Source organism: Talpa occidentalis, unplaced genomic scaffold (assembly GCF_014898055.3).
Source record: "Talpa occidentalis isolate TD23 unplaced genomic scaffold, MPIMG_talOcc4v2.1 talOcc4.4, whole genome shotgun sequence".
Lineage (NCBI taxonomy): Eukaryota > Metazoa > Chordata > Mammalia > Eulipotyphla > Talpidae > Talpa > Talpa occidentalis.
Window position 1 is genome coordinate 145,497,783 of NW_023604295.1, and position 23,641 is coordinate 145,521,423.

Consider the following 23,641-nt stretch of genomic DNA (forward strand, 5'->3'; position numbering starts at 1 on the left):
AGAGCAGGCAGAAGGACCGAAGGACACTGCTGAGGGGAGCAGCGGGCGGCAGGAGAGGTCTGCGCGCCATGTGGGACCCTCCTCTGGTGGCCGTGGAGCAGCCGGGGATCGAACCGGCGCCGTGGAGACCGAGGGCAGCTTCGCAACCCAGCGCTCAACCGCTGCGCCACCAGGGAGGCCCCTCAACTAACATGTTTTAAACAGAATAAAATCTAACCCCTGTGTATCTGCTGATCCAGTTATATAACTGAACAGAACTTCCCTGTAAATTTCCAAACCTCGGGTCCTTTGATTAAAAAATTACCCCCAGTTCAAGTGATTCACAAAGCAGGACCTGCAGCCCTGGCAGGAGCCCCTTGGGAGGCCACTGTGAGTGGCCGCGGGGGGCTGTGGCTATAAGAGCTGCTTTGTGTGGTCATTTCTACACGAGTGTGCCCTCACTTCCGCATCTGAGGTGGCCACGCTTCCCCAGGGTACCTGTGCAGATGGCGCTCTCTGCCGGCTCGCCCCGCCCGCCCCCTCCTGCCTTTCTCCACACCGCTCTGCCTCGCTGGTCTCCAGCAGAGCCCCAGTTCCTTCCCCTCAGCCCTACACACCTAAGGTTCCCTGACTTCATTTCTCCTCCAGCTTCCACCTGACCCTGGCCTTGAAGGGTGTCTCCCTTGGGGCTCTTGATGTAAAGCTGCTTTAAGCATTGCAGCATCTTAGAGCCTGAAATCGGCCTCAGGACAACTGTCTCTAAATCATTTTATTCAGGACAGAATGTCTCCTTAACTCCATGGAGTAGGCCCTTATTTTTATTGGGGAGGGGTAGATCCTAGACCCCCAGGATGCCTAAAACTAAGGACAGTCCCACGCCCTGTGTACACTTCGTTCTTGTCCATACACACCTACAATAAAGGTCACTTCCTGAATTAGGCCCAGGAAGAGATTAGCAACAATAACTAATAAAAAAACAGAAAAACTATAACAATCTACAGTAATAAAAGTTACGTGAACGTGGCCTCTCTCTCTTAGGATACCTTATTGATTGTCACATATTCGGACCACGGTTGACCATGGGCAACTGAAACGGTGCAAAGCGAAACCTTGGATAAGGGGGTGACGGTGGGTGGAACCAAGGTTCGTCACTGACGGTGATAAATAGTTGGAGTCATGAAACAGGGGACCTAATTCTGCTGAGGTGCTTGCAAATCTTGGTCCATTTGGGCTAATCACTGGTCAGTGTTTAAACATTCTGTGCTCAGAACATTAAATGAAGAATCTGATTTTCCTAGAAAAAAGCATGATGGCCACTAAAAACGTGCTCAATATTTGATTTGTTGACATTCCGATTAGGAACTGTGTTCAGTTAATGTCTCCATCGTAGGCCGAGCAGCGTCTTGTGAAAATGAACAACCCTGAGGTGGGGAGGCTGGGGAGGTGCCCTGGCACCTGCAGATCCAGCTGGAGAGGCAGGCTCTGCAGTGTCCCCAGAACAGCCCTGTGGGGGTGGCCAGGAGAGCCGCCCCCCACCCCAGCAGCAGCCTAGCCAGGGTGAAGCTGGCCTCTTCCCGCAGGCAGCCCCTCTCACCTCTCTGAAAGAACCTTCTCTCTGTCCCTCTGTCCTTATGACCTGTGTGAGGTTCTCCCCAGACCTCTTTCCAAATCATTTGGTGTTGTTCCTGAATAAACCCTTCTTGCGGGTGAAATCAGGGCTTATTTATTTGAGGTCCACAGTCTTGCCATGGGAGGCACATGTCTCACCTGTGTCCAAAGTGTCCCTTGATGGTTGTTCTCGGTCTTTCAGATTTATTAACCCCCAGACATGCTGGAAACCAGGCCCCACATCAATTTGCCAATGTGAAAGGAGACTGCCCTGTCCCAGCAGGCTCCTCTGTGGGCAGAGGCGTGTGGCTCCAGGACCCAGCCGGCCACATGGCCGTGGTGATCGGCTTCTAGTGCTCTGTGGCCGGCGCCTGTGGCTTTGGTCACAGGCATGGTTGACAGTGGCCTCACCGCTGCCCGTACTGAGCCAAGGCTATCCCGGCCTGACTGTGGACAAGCAAGTCCCCCGAGCCCCAGTTCTCCCCACTGTGGGATGAGGGGGCTCTCGGGCTCTGAGCACCTTCCAGCCTGGGCCTGGCTCCTGCCCACCGTGAATGGCCAAGTTGGGGTGTGGGCTCAAGAGGTGAGTCATGTGCGTGAGTTCCACATGCACAAACTTGTACACATCATGAACTAGAAAAGCTTTGACACTCACGAATTCTTACACTACAACAGTTTAGTTCTTCCAGATGCTTAAATTAAGGCCCCTATTGTGGTAGAGTATATGAAGCGTTTTATATTGATGTTTTGAAAACTGTTCTCACTTGATCTTGCTTGTCCATGTGGCTTACGTGGAGCGAGGGAGCCGATGGTTTGGGGGGCGGCTTCTCACTCCGGGCCATTTATAGCTGCACTGAAAAGGTCAAACTAAGTATAGCGCCTCTGACGCTGGTTGGGCCTTTGCGCCCTCCCGGCCTCCGCCAGGCTGGTGGATGAGGAAGCCCGTTTCTCAGAGAGGCGCGTGACTGATCCTGAGTCAGTGAGAGGGCGCAGCTATAACTGGAGCCCAAGTCTCACTGACTGTGGAGTCCACAGTCTTTTTACAATGCCCCCCGACTCTTGGCACTGATTGAAGAGGCCCGGGGAGAGACTGGTGGATTCCAAAATGCCTTTCAGCTGGATCCGAGCACTAAAGAGTGATCTCCAGCCAAGCCCATTAGCAAATTGATTTTTGAATTTCTGTGCAATTGCGGGGTGCTCTGGAGGGTTCAGGTGACACAGCCTTCGCCGGGCGACGCCGTGTGCGGCCACAGCTCTGCTATTTGCCGCCGCCTGTACTGATGCTGTGGCATGTAATAACGTGCGGAAGGGCGCCCATCCACGTGGCTGCGAGTTCAGCAGAGCAGCATTGCCCTTCCTGCTCCCCCGGGTCCGGCCTTCAGCTCAGGAGGGCATGATGTGGATGCCAAGACCACGCCCCCGTGTCCAGCTCCGTGGCCTGTGCTTCGCCATTGAAGGCACCTTACAGATGAGCGCAGATTAAATAGAAGCTCGACCATTGGGTCCACTCTGAAAATGGCCATTGGTCCACCACTGGGCATTCGGGACAGGGCCCACCTCCTTGGGAAAACTGAGGGTGTTATTCTAGCAAGTCAGCACGGAATATGTGGATGGTTCTTTAGAAGCTGTTTCTGGTGTAGAATCTTCACAGGTTATTTTTAACCAAGATGTTTGCTTTTCCCGATTTTCTGTCATGACCCCTCGGTTGCGCTGAGCTTTTCTTGTTGCTCTGTAACCACAGTGCATTAGCCTCGGCCTTGCCCTCCTGTCCTCTGCCTCCTGGACATTGGTCATGATGGGATCAGGCTCAGCTCCTGGTGGCTTCTCCTTGTCCGGAAGAGGCCCACAGAGGACATTACTGTGCTTTTCCAGAGACAGAGAAGCAGAGGCACCCAAGTATGAAAGAAATATGCTTGCGTCTGGGGAGCACGGTCATGGGTGTGAGCATGGCCACTTTGCATTTGCTGATGTGCTGGCCTGGTAGGAAGGTTCTCGGCCGCCCCAGGTAACCTAACTTAAGTCCCCGTGGTGCTGGCCCCACCGTCCATGCAGAGAGCAACTATTCATTTTATTGAAAATTCTCCATAGTCAAGCTGAATTCTTTCAAAATAAAAGGAAAGCTTGTTAGCTGACAAGTGTGCAGATGTTGGGGCTGGGATTTTCAGGTATAACTTAGAAATATGAAATACAATTTTTGGTAAACGTTTAAGGTATGCTCCTTGACCAGAAAATGTATCATTCTAACTGGGATACTTCTCAAGAATGAAAATGGTGCTGTTAAAAATTATGTTAAAAATCTTGACGTATAAACACAAGATTTCGGGCAACTGAGATATGATGTGGCCCTATCATGAGAATGTTTATCCTAGGATATTGTGCCGTGAATAGCAAAGACTCATTGGAAAAAGTTGAAATTGAGAAATAAAATGAAGTTGGGTACAAAATAATGAACGTAGGCAGATCACATGAAGTGAATGAATGAAAACGTGCAGTGCGAGGCTAGACTACGCGCGTTGGTAATGAGCGCACCCCCAGCGACTGCAGGACCGTAGGTGATGCCCAGTGAATACTGTTGTGTTCTTAGGAGGGACTTGAAAGGAACAGTGAACTCACATTTAGAAAGCCTGGTCCGTGGCGCTTCGACAAGAAAAGGAGACATGCGTGTGCTCGCCCAGCACTGGCCAGGGGTACAGAGACATATGCGGATCCAACACTGGGGGTCATTCCCCACCAGTGGAGAAATGGGGTGCAACGGCCTTCAAGAGCCTTTCGTCCCAATTAATGAGCATCTCTTTTGTCTCAGAATGTTAAACCTTTTTTTTTTAAAAAAAATAAAATCACCGTCACACAAAATTCTTTGATCATGTCACTTGAACCCCACGTCAGGCTGAGTGGGGAGAGGTGAGGCCCGGCCGTGAGTCACTGTCCTGGTCAGGAGTTGGCACCGGAGCCCCAGCAGACCCCTCGGGGGGTCCTCAGGGTCATCGTCACACTCCGTACAGCGGAGGCAGCGGCTCTGTGAACGCCGCCACTCGGGGCTGGGGTGCTGGCTCTCCCAGGGCTCTGCTGGGGCCTGGCAATGGGCTGATATCTCCCCGGGCCCAGGATCCACTCGCTCCTTCTAGAATAGCTGAGACCAGGACGGATCCCGGAGTGGGGCTCAGATGCCCCCAAAGGAGGAGGAGGTCAGGGGGTGCCAAGCGGGTCCATCTGAAGACTCTCCCCCTCAAGTTACATTGGGGGTGATTTTTGAAGCGGCTGCAGTTATTTTGTCTGCCAGCCAAGAAAACAGCAGAGAAAGCAGCAGCAATATGTCAGACTTCAGAGGAGATAGATTGGTGTCTCATTGGCCCGGGTCCAACATTATGTTGGTAAATAATCAAATCCCGGTGTGGCGTATTTCTCCCTGAACCTTGACTGAGCGCTACTGAAGACCATTCTGTGAGCTGTGGAGTGACAGCCACTCATTCTAGGAAAGAGGCCAGGAAGGATGACTTGGAAATGTGTTTATAATTAACTAAACAATCTAAATTCACAAGCCCGTTAGAACAGCAGGCTGCTAACTGGTGCAAACTTCTTAAATGAGGAGGCACTTGGGGGAGCAAAAATAGGCCTTCCTCCCGTGGAAATGTGAAGCACCTCGAAGGGGCAGCGCTTGGTGATTTGGTATCTCATGTGTGGGGTGATCTCAAGCGTCACTTTCCCTTTAAGTGGAGAGGTCACGGCTGGGGGGCCGGCGGGGAGAAAGAGGCCTTTTCCAGCCTGTGTCGAAAATCCCCTCTGGTTTGTGTGGCACGGACTGGACCATGGCGTCCTGGGCCTGGTCCAGGGAGGTCAGAATAGAGTCAGAGAGGCCCCCGGGGGTGAGGCAGCGAGGGGAATACACTAGAGTGCGTGGGACGTCTGCCTTCGGAGGACGGAACTGAACTCATTGCCGGAAGGAGTGAATCGAATGATGTGTGACAAAGTGACACTTGCTTAGAGACCACGAATCCGTCACCCAACCATTTGGGAGGCTGGGAGAGCAAGAAAGTAAGCCCACCCTGCCCAGAAGCCGTGGGGCGTCCTCTGGAAGTCGCAGGGGTCTTTGCCGGCAGCTCACCTGCGTGTGACTGGGTGTTCCCAGCCCCGGTCCTCACTATGCACTGAGGGGGGAATAGTTACTTCACGGGGGGCCGTCGGGCTGTGACCAGACGAGCTGAGGACAGGGCCTGGTAGGTCTAGCAGGACGGGGTGCTCACAGGGGAGCTGTTCCACGGAGGCACCCTTCTTCCCTGGTCAAGGCCAGCTTGGCTTCAGGCCAGTGACCCCAACTTCAGCCCCTTCCATTCAGTTCATAACCTCCCCCTTGACTCAGGGTGCTTGTAGGGGAACACCGTCTAACTCGCAACATGACGGTCAGCAGTCCCGCCGACCGCACCCCTAGAGTGGGCAGCGTGAGGAGAGTCACGGCCATCACACTGCTCCTCTGTGGGCGAAGCCAGCAGCCCCCGATGGCTGTCACGGGGCGCTGTTGTTTTATTGGCAGCTGCAGGATGGCGATATTCTAATCTAGCGTCTGCCTTTACTCATGAACGAGAATATTTCTATCAAGAGAAGCTTCCCTTTATCGCCTGTGTGGTCCCCGTGGTGTCCAGTCTGCTATGGAAAGCAGCTTCGTTCCCCCACATGCACCCTTTGCTCCGTGTCTCTGAGCAGGGGCGACGTGTTCACGAGTGCAAGGCCGAGAGGAGTCCAGCTGCTCAAGTCAGAGGCCACTTAACAAGTGGTGGAACCTCATTCATTTGATGGAATGACCATTCTCACGTGGGCGTCAACCAAATGGCTGAAATTTGCAAGCATTTGGTCAAATGCTTGAAAATATAATGACAGTAGACAGACACCTTGTCTGCTGCAGAAGGCCCTGTCCCAGGCAGAGCTGGGCCCAGGAGCACCACCCAGCTGTGCTGGCCCTCCAGGGGACGGGGCAGGGCACGTGCCGAACTGCTGACAGTGCCTGGGCGCTGGGGTCGGCCTGCTCTGGACATGGAGCTCTTCCAAGATAGTGAAAGGACAAGAGTGACAAGCAGCCCAGCAGTGCCCCTCCCAGCCCCGCGGCCCCCGTGACGACCACAGCTGGCGGCTCTGTGACCTTTCCCTGTCTGGCTGCATCCTGTGCATGAGCCCAAGGCGCGCAGGAGGCGGACTTCAGAGGGCATGTCCCTCTCTCTCTGCCTCCTATGCCACAGTCAGAGTAGGTCAGAGGACCTGCACTTCTCACCCCAAGCTTCTGGGGATTTGAGGAGCAGAGTATCCACTGACCCACTTATTTCATCTCATTTTATTTTTTTAATTATCTCATGTATGTTGTTTTGTCAGTTGGCTCAAATTTTTCTTTTGGAAGGATGCTGTGTAGAAAAATAATTCCTACAATTGAAATTTCTTAGGTCCAATAGAGTGTATAGGTTTTTTTAAGGCAAATAAAACAGTGTGGGTTCACTTTTCCAGGAGTCACTGGCAGTGTCATCACTGAAGCCCCAGGATGTGGAATTCAGCTGATGTGGCCTGTGAGCTCCATGCTGAGAAGTACTTGTTTCATTTGTTCTATTTAAAGCTGAGATGGAAAACTGAGGCTCAGTGAGTCTGAGGGAATTTTTCAGGGACAGAATACTCACTAACTAGTTAAGGGTAGAACTAGGTCTAACACAGAAACAACTTATTCACTTATTCATCAAGTTGTTTATTTTTTGTACCAGGAGACAAACAGTGCATTAGGACAGAAAATATGATCGGTGCTGAAAATACGTGGTCAGGGATGGCACATTGTGCTAAATTCCGTGGATTAAAATAAAGCAGGAAAAAACAGGCAATACCAGGTTGTTTGTTTTTTTCAATTTAAAATAAGGAAGGCTCTGGTGAAATGACAGGCAATAGCACAATAGCAGGGGCTGGGAGATGAGGGAGGTTGTCATACAGAGAAATGTGGAGGCAGCATCCTGCGCGGGAAGACAGCAAGTGCAAAGGCCCCGAGGCAGGACATGCCTGGCGAAGTGCAATAAGCAAGGGTGGGAGGAGCAGTGACTGAGGTCAGAGACCGTGGGGGAGCGCCATCGTGGGGGTCTGTGGGTAACTGTGGGGACTTGGACTTTTATTTCACACGCTGTGAGACGCCTTTAGACTATTTTGGGCAGAAAAGTGACATAATGTGACTTTTTGGCTAGTGAGAAGCAGGAATACCATTTAGGAGGCTTTTACCGCCTACTCTAATACTGTGATCTGAAACATACAGTATCTTGAATTAATGAAAATTGAAAAAGCTTGTGGAACTTTCTCACATGCTCTATCTTTATAGTTTTAGAATACTTTCCATGTCTGGATATTAAGAATTTCAGTGGCCCTTTGAATGACAGGCAGCTAAACACAAGTGAAAATCCTTTGTGGCGTGTTCGGGCATCACTGCTGTGCCGCCCTCCAGCCCTTCTGCCTTGTTGGTGGAGTCGAGTGACTCAAACCACACAGTATCACGTGGACGCCCATGGCTTCCATCCATGCCTGTTCCCGTGCATGGAGTAGTCCGGAGGCCCTCCAGATGCCCCCTGACGGGCTCAGGGTATGGACTGGCGCACCCACCAAAGGCACATGGTGGGGGGTTTATGACAGGAAATCCACACTGAAGGTGAGATATATCGGCGAGGTAAATCAGCATTTGCCTTCATCTCTTCCCCTGCCACCTTTACGTACTGTCGGGACGGATAGTCAGAGGTTTGTCTTCAGCCACGTTTAGGTTTAAACCCCAACTTGGCTGCTGAACTTGAAGGAGTTTCTGAGCCTCCAGCTGAAAATAATTTTATCTCTGGACAAAAATATTTTTTAAAAAATGCAGTTGTCCTAAGGGACTGGAGAGCAACCAAATGTTGGCCTCTGGGAAGAACCTGGAGGCGGTGCAGCCCTTGAAGTGAGGGAAGCAAACCTGGCAAAACCACCCTTGGCCCACAGTCCCCGGCTCCTCAGCCTGAGGTTCTTGTGGCACAGGGAGGAAGGTGTAAATGCCCGAGCCAAGAGGTCTTGGATGGGCTTTGAGGTTCCAAGAAGAGAAATTTTATGTGCGAGTGGCATTCTGGAAAGACTTAAAAGAGGAGGTAATAATTTGGGGTAGATGGACAGGGTTTCCACAGGCGGAGGTTTAGCAGGGGAGGCCGGCCTGAACAGATAGTAGGATAATCACCTGCGGTGGCCTGGGGAGGGGGTTGATAAGGGAATGGAGGGTCCTGGTTTGGCTGATGGAGAGTATGGCTGTTAGCACTTCAGCAGCTGCTTAATTTTGTTGGCTCTAAAGTGACACATGCATTATAGGAAATTTGGAAAATACATAAAAACCAAAAGAGGTGACCATTATTCCATCATTTCACTGCATTTTCTTCTAGATGATCTGTCACTATCCAGCCACATTAGAAATCCTTTTGATTATGCCAGAATTCATGCTTCTTGTAGAAATTTAGAAACTGCTGGGAAGCGTAAAGAAGAAAATGAAAATCACCTATAATCCTACTCAGAGACAAGAGGCACCACTGGCCTAGTCCACTTGAGTCTGTTTTTCAAAACGTATACACAAGTTCTTCACACCATTCAATATCCCCTTTTTCTTCACGTTTATATTTGGAGTCCTTCCCATGCAGTTAATAATCTTAGAAAAATGCACGTGTAATTCCCAAATTATGGGTGAACCATCCTTTATTAAATCCTTTATCTAATACTGAATATTAAGGTTGTTTCAAATTTTTTATTACTATAAATAATGCTGCCAGAAACATTACTGAAAAATCAGTGTTTGTCAATCAAAATAGTTTCCTTAGAACTTGTTTATCAAATCACAGGATTCAAAGATATTGGTGCTTTTAAGATTCTTGCATATGACCTATTCGTGGTCTTAGGAGGAGCGATGACGGCCCTTTGCCAATGCAGGTGTCTGAGGTGAAGATGGACCGAAGGCAGCGTGAAGAGGGTGTCGAGAGGCAGGCTGAGACAGGAGACCCCTCAAGAGTGTGGGGTCTTGGGGTGCCCTCCTGAACCAAGGCGGTGACAGGAGCCGGAGATGGGGCAGGACCAGGAGCTGGGGGAGCTGAGAGGAGCCAAGGGAGAAACAAGGGTGGCTCCCGCTTCCCTGTGAAGGATCTAGGGAAATGTTGATGCCCTTCAAGCCAGTGGAGACAGCACAAGGGGAGGCTGGCTTGGTTGGCCAGTCAGGTTTCAGATTCAGCGAAGATAAGGCATCAGGGAGCTGTCCAGGCCGGGGGCACCCAGCAGGGACTGGAAAGGTGCCTCTTTCCAGAGGCTCCCTAGGTGGCCAGCACAGATGGTTTGAACCGGGTGGGGAGGGACTGCTCTGAAAGTGTGAAAGAGGAAAGTGTGAGCACGAAACTTGCAGCCAGCAAAGTGATTTTGGGGCCTTGAACCGTCACAACGTCAGTGAGCTGGGAGAAAGCGGGCAGGCTCAGAAGTGGCTGCTGTCACGCTTGCTCTCCTGTCCGACTATCTAGGACCCCAGTATTGGAGGGAGCCCCCGAAAGCCCTATGGACATGGCTGTGTTCTGTGTGAGTCTACTGGGGGGAACAGAGCTGGAAGAGGGCAGCATTTGGATAAAATGCCAAGGGAGCACCTGGCGGCCTCCCCGTGACCCCCTTCCTGCCCCATCTGTTGTCTGAGGTTTTGTTAAGCAGCAACACCCCTAGCGGGCAGATTTGGGGAGTGGGGTGTCCGTGTGCCTGGGGAATGGGATGTGCTCATGCCCTCCCCAGTTGAGCGGGGGACTCCAGGAGGGCACAGACGCAGAAGAGTAAGGCTGTCTCTCGAGAGTGCCAAGGCAGTGGTGGTCTGCCTCTCACTTATTTTTAGAAAAAAATCCTTTTAACAGTCACAGAACTTGACTAATGAGATCAAAAGTTGCGGTTGAAGTGGTTGGACAAAGGGCTTTAGGGAACTTTGAAGTTTCTCTAAAGTTCTTTCTGAAGGTTTCAGCGGAGGGCCAGAAATCTTAGGGAAAATAGAGTAATTCCCACAAATATAAAAGAGCCCATAATCACAAATAATCATGAGAAATGACAGAAAAAAAGTTGGACTAGAAAGGCAGGGAGTAAATCCAAACAAGTGAAAATAAAATCAGCAGGGCTGTGGGAAAGTTCACGCCAAGTAATGATTTTTAATGATAGTTTGAAAAACATCTGATCAGGGTACGGGTGTTATTTTGTTATGTTCTTTAATCTCTTAGGTGCTTAAATTATGGTATTAGTTTGAGTCTCTTTCCCTTTAATGCCAAACTTTATTTCTATTGCAAGAAGGTGCTTTTCGGAAGTTTGAGAATAGCGGTGAATTCTTTTTTGAATCCTTTGAATCCCTGACTTCCGGAGCCCAGTCTGTAGACTGCTGGCATCAATATCACCCTAGGATAAAATATTCTTTTAAGAAACTCTCAGATTCTGTTTTATAAAAGATTCCTCTCATGCCCCAGGGATCTGGTAGCGGGTCACAGAATAAGCCTCAACAAATTTGAGAAAGCCACATTCTCTAAGCACAAGACAGTGAAATTGGAAATCAAAACAAAAGATAGAATAATGAACAGCACATGTATTTGAGACCTAAAATGTACACCCCCAATTATTTGTGGATTAAAAGGGAAATAAAAATGGAAGTTATAAAATGTTCAGAAAAGGATGACAAGGAAGCTACTACATAGCTGAATATGTGGGGTGTCGCGAAAGCAAAACTTCGAGGTGAATGGGCAGACTTAAATGTGTTTATCAGAAAAGAACACCTGAGAATGAGTAAGGTCAGGGTTTTGCATCCAGAAAATAGGAAAGAAACAGAACAAAGGTGAACGCACCTTTGTAATAGTAAGGTAATAGTAAAGCAGGAGCAGAGGTAGTGAACAAAAAGACAATCCAGAGGATGCGTGAAAGCCAAGGTTTGTAGTGCAGTGGAAGCCTCCGCGCAGAAGCCAGCCTGAGGGAATGAATAGCAATGAAACCATCGCAGTCTGCCCCTTCGCTGTAGCGACACAGGTGCTGGGAGTTCGAAAACTTTTTTTTTTAACTTCAGGGAAGAAATAATCCTTTTGTAAGGTAGTGCTGCTGCAGAGGCGGAGAAGAAAAGCTAGCCAGTCCACTTTAAGAGGCCGATGCATCTTTGGTGCTCATTCTGGACAAGACAGAACAAGAAAATAAAACCATGAGAAATGCTCTGATGAACAGTAACGAAAAAAATGGAAGATACCAGCAAAAGTAATTCTTTAGTATTCAGATGCGTTACGAGTAGCTAAGATTTATTGAAGGATGATTCAGAAAAATCTGTAAATTAATACATGACTTTAAGACACTAAAGGGGGGAGCCATATGGTCATCTCAAATTCAAATGTTAAAATTCAAAGCTCATGCATAATGAAAAGCTCTTTACAAACGAGAGATGGCAGGAAACTTTCCTAACCTGGGGAGAGCTGTCTACCGAAAACCCAGAACAGGCCACACGCCTACTGGAGCACTCTCCCTTCAGTGGGGGTGAGACGAGGACGCCCACCATCACCCCTGTCAACAGCATTGTGTGGGAGGGCCTAGCCCCTGCAGTAAAACGAGGCAGTGCACCGAGAATAATAATTGGACAGGGAGCTATAAAACTGTCATTTGTACAAAATATGATTCTCTGCATAGGAAATCAAAAAGAACCTGGGAGACACACCATTAGAACCAATAAGAAATTTTTCTAAGTTTTGTGACTATATGGAAAGCATACTAAAATCAATTATGCTTTTATCTCCCAACTATAAGCATTAATGCCGCAGTAGAAAATACAGCGTTTACAGTAGCAACACAAATCTTAGGCTACAGAGAACCATATGTAACACAAATATGCAAGCCGTTGTGTAGAAAATTATAATGCGGCAGTAAAGAGCCTGAATAAATGGGCAGCTGTATTACCGTCGTTGATGAAAAGACTCAGTGTGATTAATAGGACATGGTGTTTTCCAGTTAATCTCTAAGTTCGATGTAATTGTAAGCAAAAGCTTACCGGGTGTTTTATAGAATGTGACAAGCTGATACTATACAAAATTGGGAGTAGCGATATACCGAGAATAGCAAACCAACTTTTGAACAAGACAAGAAGACGTGCTCTGCTGGATACTGTGCTGCATTAAAGCTCCAGTGATTGCCACCCGGATCTTTCCCTACAAATCGGCTCCACCTCCAGTGTTCCCCGCGCAAGCCCCCAACCTTGGAGTCGATCCTGACGCTCTCTTTTCTCTTAAGCCCTGAAATCCTTTGTCTCTCTCTTCACCCTCTGTGGAAACTCTGACCCTCACTTTCCCTGCTCTCCACCACCCCGTCTCCACCACCTGTCCCTGTGCCGCATATTACCTGCCCCCTCTGCGCCTGCCTCCGGCTGCTGCAGCCTGCTCTCAGCAGAGGACAGCCGGGGGCCGCTTGTAAACCCTAAATCACGTCATCCCTGTCCAGCTCCAAACTCCACGACGGCTGTCCATTTCACCGGACGGCGAGTCCTCGCCACCCTTGGCCCCCGCGATCTGGCTCACTGATCCGGGTCCCACCGCTTCCTTTGCTTGCGCCCCTCAGGCCACACCTGCCCTTTCTGTCCCTGCAGCTGCGCAGGCTCCAGCGCGGCGCGGCGCGGCCCTGCCAGTGTGCGGAGCTGCCTCCAAGGCGCTGTGGGTTATTTTGAGCTGGGGTCAGTCAAGGCCAGCTCACAGGAAAGTTCTCCACTCCCTAACTATGTTGAATGAAAATTGGGGATTTGACCCAGAATTAGGATTTTTATCAGAAATAACCTTACTGTTAGAGAACACTCTATGGAAGGGAAGCATGTAACCCTAGAACGTCTGCTCTGGTTTACGTGAGTCCCCCTTCTCTGTCCTTGAACCCCATTCCTTAGCTCAGGATACGCATCCCCCCTGCACTGTGCCTCTCAGTCGCAGGGAAATCCACAATGATGTGGGTTCCCCATTTTCCCACTAATCTCTTTTATATCACTTTGACTGCTTGGCTCGCCTGAGAGACCCCTGAGGAGTGTGGGGCAACACCCGCTCCTTCCCTGCAGTGCCTTGTTCCCTGTAGTGTTCCCCACACCCCAGATCAGGCCACCTCCTCACCGCCTTCAAGGCTTTGTTTGAAGTTTCCATCTCTTTGCGGTCCATGCTGGACCCCTCCCCGACACTCTTGGTCTCTTTGACCCTGTTTTTCTTTTCTTTAAATAACTCTTTTCACCTTTTAACTTGCTATACCATCTACTTATTTCTTGTTTTTATTGCTTACCAATAAAAAAGTTCTTTCACTGCTGGGGTGTAAGCACTTACGAAAGGTTCAGCTCTTCGGTCTGTCCACTGTGAATCCCAAGTATAGGTACTTGGCACATAGTAGGCACAAGAAGTAGAGCGCTTCTTGGCACATAGTAGACACTCTATAAATATTTGCTGGTAAATGAATGATAAACAGTATGTTTAGTGTGCAGGAATAGAAGAATGAAATGGAGAAAAGATGGATTATTTGGTAAATAAGAATTTATTTTGGATACATGCTTACCCATAGAGACAAAAATTTAATTTGAATTCCTACCTCATGCAAAAAATCATTTGCAGATGGAGTCACAATGTTAAATGAAGAACAAACCAACACTTCTTCACATATACGATATTATCTTTACAACCTTAATGTAAGGAAGGACTTCTCATGCCAGATGCGCAAAGAGCGCAAATTACAAAGGAAAAGATCGAGAAGTTGAGCCACAAATAAAAACTTAAGCATCTGTACGGGCGGGTGTTGGTCAAAAGCATTGGACAAACTTCTGCTTACAAGAGGAGTAAGTTTTGGATTATGATACTCGGTGTGGTGAGTACAGTTAATAAAATTGTATTACATACTTGAAATTTGATGAGAGGATATCTTAAATGTTCTTAGGGAAAAAAAGTAATTGTGAGGTGATGAAACTGTTTAGAAATCTTAAGGTGGTGGCGATACTTTGGCAATATATATGTGTGTCAGATTGTTACATTGTACACCTTAGGTTCTCATGATATCATGTCAATAATATTTTGATAACACTAAAAAATAAGCTAAAAAATGGACATTCTGCTACCTATGGTTTTGCCAGAGACTGGAATCTGATTATATTGAGCTGCAAATTTGCAGCAAATACTGCATCTAGAGGAAGACATCAAAATGTGCCACAGAAGGCAGTTAACAAAATCTAGATTATGGGCAATAGCAGGTCATGTGACTCATGTTCATCAGTAAATAAATGGAAAAGAGGGGAGAGCAACAGATCGAAAGAACTTAAGGACCAAATTTGAAAAGATGAGCAAGACCAACTTATAGTATCAGGATGAATGCTTGACTCATAAAGATATAAAAAAAAAAACACAAACAAATGATTATTTGAAAAGTCAGACAGCGGTTACTTTGGGGATAAGGAAGGGGTTGTGAGTGTGTGTGAAATGGGGGATTTCTAGGGCATATGGCAAAGCTCTGGTCTGACACAGGTGGTGTGTACCGGGGCGTCCACCCAGGAATGATGCACTGAGGATGCCTCTGCCTTGTGTGGCTTTCCTGTGTCTGTGTTTTATTTGATAATAAAAGGCTAAAAAATAATTTAAAGGAAATAGCGGCTGCTGTGTCTTTGATGATATCCATTTTGATTACTGGACTCTTATAAGTTCTGAGAAATTCTGCCATAAATAAGTCTGTTTTCTTTGCACACACACCCACATGTGTGCACGCACGTGCGCACACCCACACATACTCAGAATAAGAGAATGCTTCAAGGAGGAGTTTTATTCTTATAACAACTGCTAGTCAAGCGCCTTTCCAGAACTTTTGACATGTGCTGTGTACCAGGTCTGTGTCTTTGCGCAGGTGGAGCCCGGCCATCTTCTCTCCATCAGGGTCTGTTCAGAATCTCTGCTAAACATCAGAAGGGAATTACTTATCTCTCTACTTCCAGCAAATTATTTGTTTGGTTTAGCCAAGATCAGTTTAAAGTTTGAAAATCTGTACCATGAGGATGATGGTCTGAAGAGCGAGGCCCTCTGAGCGGGACTCAGCCTATGTAAGGAGCCAGCGTCGGCCCTGCTAGTTCCCTGCGGCCCAAAAATAACCTCACTCACCGGTCACTGAACTTCCGCACTCCAGGGGCTGGAGCCGCCCCACCCCACCCCCTGGCCGCCTTGACTCCCGGTGCAGCGCCTGGATGTCTTGGGGGCCTTTTCTGTTCAGTAGAGCTGACAGCTGGCTTTTCACCCTTTCTTGTCCAGCAAGTCCATTATCGATGGGTGACGGGTAGTTTTGTGTATCCCCTTCACGGGCTAAGGGATGCCCAGAGAGCTGTGAGGCGTTGTTCTGGATGCGCCTGTGAGGGCATTTCTGCATGGTTCTGTTCTTGTGGCGAACTCTGGCTAATAAAATCCCTACATTGCAGGAATGCAGTGACATTAAATTAACAATGGATCTTTATTCCAGAGACTAGAGGATACTCAATTTCATACATACTCAATAAATACTTATTTATATTAAGTTGCAGTAAGCCATTCACTTGTAAACAAAGAAGTGGTATCGAAGGGAATATAGCTCAATGATTGCATTGGCTTATGGGGTTTTTTTTTTTTAGAAATTTTTGTTTTCCTTTAACAACGTGTTTGTATTTTTTCATATTTTAAAGACGTGACCCTATTACACACAGACTTGAAAAGTGAGAAAATATTCCAGTACTTTCTGCACTGTAATACAATCATAGTTAGAACTTTGTCTATCTCCTCCTAGTCTATTTTGGTATGAATTTTTTTTGTAGTTGTAAAAAAATACACATAGAATTGTGTTTTCCCTAAGTAACGTGATATAGTCATAGATGTATATTTACAAGTTGCGTTGTCATCACAATGATGTTTTACTGCGTTAGGTTTCGTTATTTGGCTCTATAATGTTTTGAGCTGTTAGCCTATTTTTGATTGGTGTATTTCCCCTCATATTTGAGCAAATATATTTTTGTATAATGTATAATGCTTTTTGGTTATTGTTGCTCAGAATTTTTCCAGTAGAATAGTGAAATGTCAAGTATTTCAGAAAACTTCTCATTTTCCTCTCAGCACCGTCATCCACTCCAACAACCTAGCGACTGTAGAAGGTGGAGGCATCTATTAATTTGCTAACTGTCGTTCTGTCCTCGATCTTACTGACGGGTGACGGCATAAAACGTGGGCGCAGCCGTCGTCCTGTTTCCATGTGGAAACTGGCCACAGAATAGCCAGGTGGCCAGTTTAGAAACTCTTGGTAGAAAGCAAGGATGCCCAGGAGACTGTGCCATGGCGCCTTCAGCGTGTGGAGGTGCGTGTATCCCTGGGTCTTCTTTTCCATCCTGCAGTCACAGGAGCCCAGGAACTGCTGAGAGGAGCCGTGTGTGAAGGGGTGGAAGGAACGCAGCTGGTGTTGCTGAGCGCGCCGCCCGCTCGCCCCTTCTCTGTCTGCTTTCTTCATGACCCCGGGACTCACAAAGGTGTTGTTGCAGCGGGCAGGCGCTCGTCACGTCTAACTTTGTAGTGACTTCACATGCTAAAAGAACGGAACACACGTGAAATTGTTAGTTGAATGCTGCACCAATCTGCGATGTGTTTTCCATTTAAATCCATAATTTAGTAGAAACTTACTTTCTTAAAAAAAATTTTAAAAGCATGACCAGGGAGCTGATCATTAAATAAATCTCTATTCTTAATACAAATTATTCTGTTCTGTCGGCTCCGCGATGAATCCAGCGTGGCAATCACCACCTCCGTGAGCCTTCCCTCTGTTACCTAGCAAGGCGGGGCTTTACAAATGCCGTGCAAATTTGAGGTTTTCTAAGGTTTTTCACAAAGACAGCAAAGACATGTGCTGTGCAAATAACCTAAAACTTGTTTCATTCTTCCTTCTTTAATAGAATATAAAATCTCGGCCATTTTTGATTGCCAAATGACAGGCGCGGTTTCTCTTCCCCGGCGCAGCGGGACTCCTGCTTTGCAGCGATCATCTTGCTTCGACAAAGGTCTAATCAGTGTCTCATGTTTCTCCTAGGAATGGGCTGCTTCTGGGGAGCCGAGAGGAAATTCTGGACCCTAAAAGGAGTCTATTCAACTCAAGTTGGTTTTGCTGGAGGCTACACTGCCAACCCTACTTATAAAGAAGTGTGCTCAGGTAGGAAGAATTTGCTCAGTAGAGCTACTGGGAGGACAAGGAAGGACTTGTCCCTGCTGCCAGGAGCCCCAGGATCTTTGGAATGGAAATAGAACTTTCTGTGCCCCCTTAGGCTTCTCTTTTTCATTTATGTAAATATACTTGTTGGCCGAATTTTTAGAAGATAATAAGCTTCCCAAGGAATGTGTCCTTTAGCTTTTGCTTCAGAACAATCACCCCTAAACTTAATCACTAAAACAGTTGTTTATCTGCTATGGGTCTGTAGATCAGCCACTTACGCTGGCCTCACCTTGGCGGTTCTTTTGCTGGTCTTGTTGGGCTCAGGTACTCCAGACAGCTGGGAGCCAGATGTTCTAGAATGGCTTGACTCATGCTGGGCAGTTGGTTGTTGGATAATGCTTGCTGTTGGCTGGGATGCTGGGGATGAGGAGCCACGTGTCTGCAGCACACTGACCTAGGCCAGTGTGCACCATGGCGGATGCAGAGACCCCAGGACCAGCAGCAGAGGTCAAGATCCATTCTGCTCAAGCCTTTCTAGTCTCTGTCTGTGTCTTACTACTGTCCTCCTGGCCAGAGCAAGTCATATGGTCTGGTCCAGAGTCAATGTGGACTCTCCAATGACAGATGTCTAGGGAGGTGTGAAGAAACTGGGACCATTCCTGTAACAGTCTGCCCTGTGGGACAAGTGTGTCATGCACCAAACTATTTTCTTGAGAGAAACACATTAAGATCTGGGCTATAATGAAGGGATTGGAACACTTTGGCCGCCAGGCTAAGTCCTACCCAGTACCTGCTTATGTAAATATAGTTTTATTCAAACACAGCTGTGCCCATTAATGTGTGATTTTCAGTGAATTCTCTCACGCTGCAGTGGTAGAGTCCATTGGTCACAAAGGAGACACTTGGGCCTGCAACATCTAAGTGCCCACCGTCTGCCCCTTCACAGAGAGGAATTTGCCTAGACCTCAGCCCGAGGTTTGCAGGGCAGGCGGGTGCATTTGCTGCCAGAGCAAATTCTAGCTTCAATATCAGACACCCTTTCTGATGTGTTTTTTGTTTCTGGGCTTCAAGGATTTCCTTTGCTTTGCTACCAGATCAGGTAGCATTTAAGATACACTTTTTTGTTTTCTTAAAAAAACTTTTTAAAAATAAAAAATATGTAAATTTGAGATATAATATAGTGTTTTGGTGTATATAGGCCAGGGTGACCACAGTCAAACTAATTCACTCTTCTATCTCTTTGATACTTTTTTTTTTTTTTTTTGGTGGGATCAAACCTGCAATCTGCTGGTGTAGTAAATTTCAAGTATAAGATACAGTCCTATTAATTATTGTCACCATAGTGGACATTAGATTTTGAGAAGTAGTTCATACCTCCCCACTCCCCCTCACCTGATACTCACCATTCTGCTCTCTGCTTCACTGATTTTGATTTTTTTAGATTCCACATGTAAGTGAGATCAGGCAACAGTTTCTTTTCTTTGTCTAATTTCACTTAGTATAATGTCCTCCAGTTTCATCCTCGTGGTGGTAAATGGCAGAATTTCCTTCACTTTTAAGGCTGCATAATAATCAGTTACACACACAAATACACACACAAACACACAATTTCTCTTCCCACTCATCCGTCGAGGACCTCTTGGGTCGCTGCCTTGGCTATTGTGAATCGTGCTGCAGTGAACATGGGTGCGGTAGCTCTTTGAGATCCTGTTTTTATTTCCTTTGCATGCATATCCAGAAGGAGGGTGTTGGATTGTATGATAGTTCTATTTTTAATTTTTTGAGGACCATCCAAACGGTAAAACACATTTTAAAAAGAATATTTTATTCACCATCTTAAGAACTCTTAATAAAGTTTATCTAGACATGTAGTCGACTATTGAAGGAATTTTAACAATACCAGAACAGTTTTCTCTCTTTGAGGAAAGACCTGAGTGGGTGTTGTGTGTGTCAGGCCTGGCAGTCACTGAGGGCATTGCATCGGGGTGGCTACTGGGCCCTGTGAGCTTGCGCAACAAGGAGCACCTCCATGTGCTTGCTACAGTGCAGATTTTGACTTTGAAATGAAATTTGAGCTATGCAACAATGAAAATATCACAAAAATAGGTACATTCTTATTTTTCTTGCCTCTGGAGGAGAATTGGAATATTCTGATCGTGTTGAGAATGTGGACAAGTGAACACTTTAATGGTTAATCCATTTTTCCATTGCTTCTGTTTCAAAATTAAACAAATGCTTATGCAGAGCTATAAATAGAGAGATTCACATGAACCCTAGAGATTGCCCAGGTGTATCCTCTTAAGTCTCAGGAATGGGAATGAAGAGATTCCTTCCTATAATTGCAGACATAGCTTAATAGCGTAAGAGAAAAGGGTGCTAAGAAAACCTCCAAATATCTACTGCCAGTCCTTTCTACCTCACGGCAAGATGGCAGCGTCACTTAGAGCCACGGCTGCTTGAGCGCCTGTGTTCCTTCAGCTTAGCTCTTCACCCTCACAGTGACTGCTGCCCTGTTGCAGTCCTACTATGTGCCACACTGTGATGAGCTCTTTTTGTGCCTTTGCTTTTTTCCCATCTAATCTTCAAGACAGAGAGTTGAGGCTCAGAGAGGCGATGTAACTTCCTGGGGCTGCCACCGCGGGAGCCCCATGCTCCATAGTGCTGGCTCCAAGGCCTGCCAAGGGTTCCCCATGACCAAGGTGCCGGCTGCCGGCTGTGTCACAGCGGCTTTTCTCCCATGGCGCAGACACACGTCCCTCCAAGCCGCGCATTCCCTTCCATGTCTGCCCCTGCTGGATTTTTCAATATGTTGATGTGCTTTCTAGTGATTACTGTAGGGAAAGCACCTAGCAATTTATTTTTTGGTCTTTCTGCTGCTTAGAAGGATAAAGGACAAAACCCTTTTCAGACACAGCGCGCGCACAGGGCGGCGTACGGGGCCTGCGGCAGTGGGAGTGCAGACGCCACGGGGCTGGCGAGGAATTCTCTGTTTGATGTGCACGCTACCTGCTAAGGCAGCGGTGGCATCGGCAGCGTGGTTGTCATGGAAACTCGGTCCTGATTGGAAAAAGATAGTTATAGAGCCTTACCCAGACACAGAAGGAGAGATGATTTCTTTCCCCAGGCTTTTTTTTTTTCCCCCCTCTGTTGTTCTGATCATGAAAGGGAAAAACAAAAAGGCAAGAGAAGCTGATAGAAGGTCCCTCTGGCCCAGAAGTGGTAGGGCCCTCAGATCCCTGGGAGTAGCGGGGAAAGAGAACAAACAAGGTCCCCTGCTAGAGTAATTATGGCAAGCAGCTAATTAAGGAGTTTTGACCAAGGAGAGGAGGGAGCCAGCAAGGAGGTTATACTGGCGAGGCCTCCCTGCTGAGGCCTTGGGTGCTCGAAGCCTTGTCCAACATGTGCAGCCTGGGGGGTCTGACTAGCGAAAGAGATAAACCCAGGCTCCACTGAGGTGGCTTATAACTGCTGAGGATTTTGTGTGAGGGAAATGCTAGTCTGTGTTCCATATTGGCATTAATTTCAAAATTGCTTATTCTCGTGATTGTAATAAAGTTTATAAGATGGTCCACGACCAGGGGGTGTTTGTAAGAACTTCCTTCCTTCTCCCCGTCCTTGCGGAGAGGCTTGGGTTGTGTGCCAGGGGCCACACACATTTGAGCGAAGGCACCATTTGACCTCTTGGGGCAGGTGCTGGAATGACAGGGTAGCTCTCAGGAGGGGTCTCAAACCCCACAGGGTTGCTTGACCACTCCCTGCCCCCATCTAGCAGGTGCTTTTGGATGCCAGCACTCCCAGGGCGCTGAGCCGGCACACAGCTGGGTGTTTACAAGACAGTGCAACACAACCACAGACTCTACTTTGCCATGCCTGTTTGTGAGTGGGTGTGCACAGCCTCAGGAGCTGAGTGAGCATGAGTGTATGTGTGAGTGTAAAAGCAGGTGTGTGTCCAGACAGGATGCATAGGAATCTCTGCCTCGATTTGTAAAAGCTGTTGATTCTGAAACCTGAGCTGGCCTGGGGAGCTGGTGTGTCCGAAGATGGGCTGCATCCAGCAGCAGCCAGGAGAGGTCACCCCACGGTGACTCACGGCTGAGTAGACTGACACGCGCGCAGAACACTTGTCAGTGGCTCTCCAGTAGGTCGGCTGCAGGCTGGGTGGCCTAACTGGACCGAGCCTGCACACATCAAAGACAGCAGGGGCAACCATCCCTCAAGAATTTGCAATGAAGTTGCCTCTGGGAGCACGAGGCTTAGACAAGCTGTGTCGCATCAGAGCAGGTGTGGCAGTCACTTAGAGAGAGCCAGCCTTCTGGGCCTGCAGGAATGAGGAGGAACCCGATGGATGCCTGGTGTGCTGAAAAGGAAAAAGACAGGACCTTGGTCAGGCCAGCCTGGGTGAGGGAATCCTGCTGGAGCCCTGTGGGTAGCCTTGGGAGGGCTGAGCTGTTGGGCAGACACCATGACCCCATGATGCCAGAGCCTGACACCATTATGTTTTTATCACTAACTCCTCTCGTCTGATCCAGGCTCTGTAGAAAGTTCTTTTGTGCTGCAGAGAAGAGTTACAGGAAGAAATTGCAATGAGAACAAACTGGTCAGCCAGACAGTTCTGATACTCATTCCAGATTCAATTCGATGCCAGCTGGGATGCAGCTCTCAGTCTATTATGAGTTTAGTCTGCATGGGTCATTCTATCCAAATTGATTTAACCTTGGGTTGAATTAAATGATAAAAATGGCTTTTTAGAGGAAGACTTTGGCCTTTAAAGCTGAGAGTCAAAGGCTAGATCATATGGGTGAGGACACTTGTTGCTTCCTTACATTTCCCCAGAAACGCATACTCCTTGCATGCCCACCCATTCACTTAAAGTTGTTTTAAATGTGAACATTTTCCTGTAACAGGCACTTAAACTTCCTTCCTGTGTCAGTTAACACAGAACCTGGACCTCAAAGGCTGGGAAACCGGCCTCGCCCAGGCCTGCCCACCCGGCTCCCGCCCCTGGAACTGCAGTGCGGCTGGGGAGCTGGGCGGTGCGGGAGCCTCTCCCACGGCCCCTGCTTGGCCCTGTCCCTGCCAGGTGTATTGGGCTGTCCTTGAGTCTTAGGGGCCGCTGTTCTGTTCCTAAAATTCATTTCCACCCACGATTGGGACATTTGGGGCTCAGGGTGAGCCTGGCGCCGGTAACCCATGGAGCCCGGGACGGGAGAGCCACGCGGAGCCTACGTTTCATGCCGGCTTTGGCTTTCTCGATTACGCTGGTGCGGCATTCGCTGGGGCTGTGTCCTGTGCCACCCGCTCTGGGTGCCAGGGGCGATGGGCTGTGGTGCTGGTGGCTGCCTTCCGAGCCCTTTTCCTAGGTCACGTGGAAGCTTGGTCTTTCACGTTTGTTTTAAAGAGTTGTGCTGACCCTGGCTTTCTCTTTACACACTTATACACGCACACGTGTGCATACACACACACACACACATTCCCCAAAAGTGTGACAAAAGCCAGTTGATAAACTGGCTGCTGCTGCTTTACTACGTGGATTTTAGAAGTAATTGAGCTATTCAGCGCCCTGAATACCCTGATGGAGAATTAGATAGAGAATTAGTCCTACATTTTATAATAACGACTATACAGATGAAAATATGAAAAGACATTCTGCCGTGGAGAAGCATTCTGGGTTAATTTCCGTGCATTAGCCTAAGGACAAACAACCCCATTGCTGGCAAGAAAACCCAGGATGTTCATTCACTGGGTTATCTTTTCGTATCTTACAGATGTTCAGAACAATTCCATGTTTATTAGTCTATTCAAGGCCTTTAGAAATACATACAGCCAAGTGGCACCGCATCGCGACGCCTGAAAGAGA

The 23,641-nt window shown here is 47.9% G+C and overlaps 1 protein-coding gene across 1 annotated transcript in view; it reads left to right on the forward strand.

Moving 5' to 3' along the window:
• MSRA (methionine sulfoxide reductase A) overlaps nucleotides 1-23,641 on the forward strand; it is a 243,706-nt gene that overhangs the window by 105,830 nt on the left and 114,235 nt on the right. Inside the window, exon 3 of the mRNA XM_037526539.2 lies at nucleotides 17,665-17,784. Coding sequence (XP_037382436.2) covers nucleotides 17,665-17,784 — 120 coding nt within the window. The remainder of the gene's footprint in view (nucleotides 1-17,664; nucleotides 17,785-23,641) is intronic.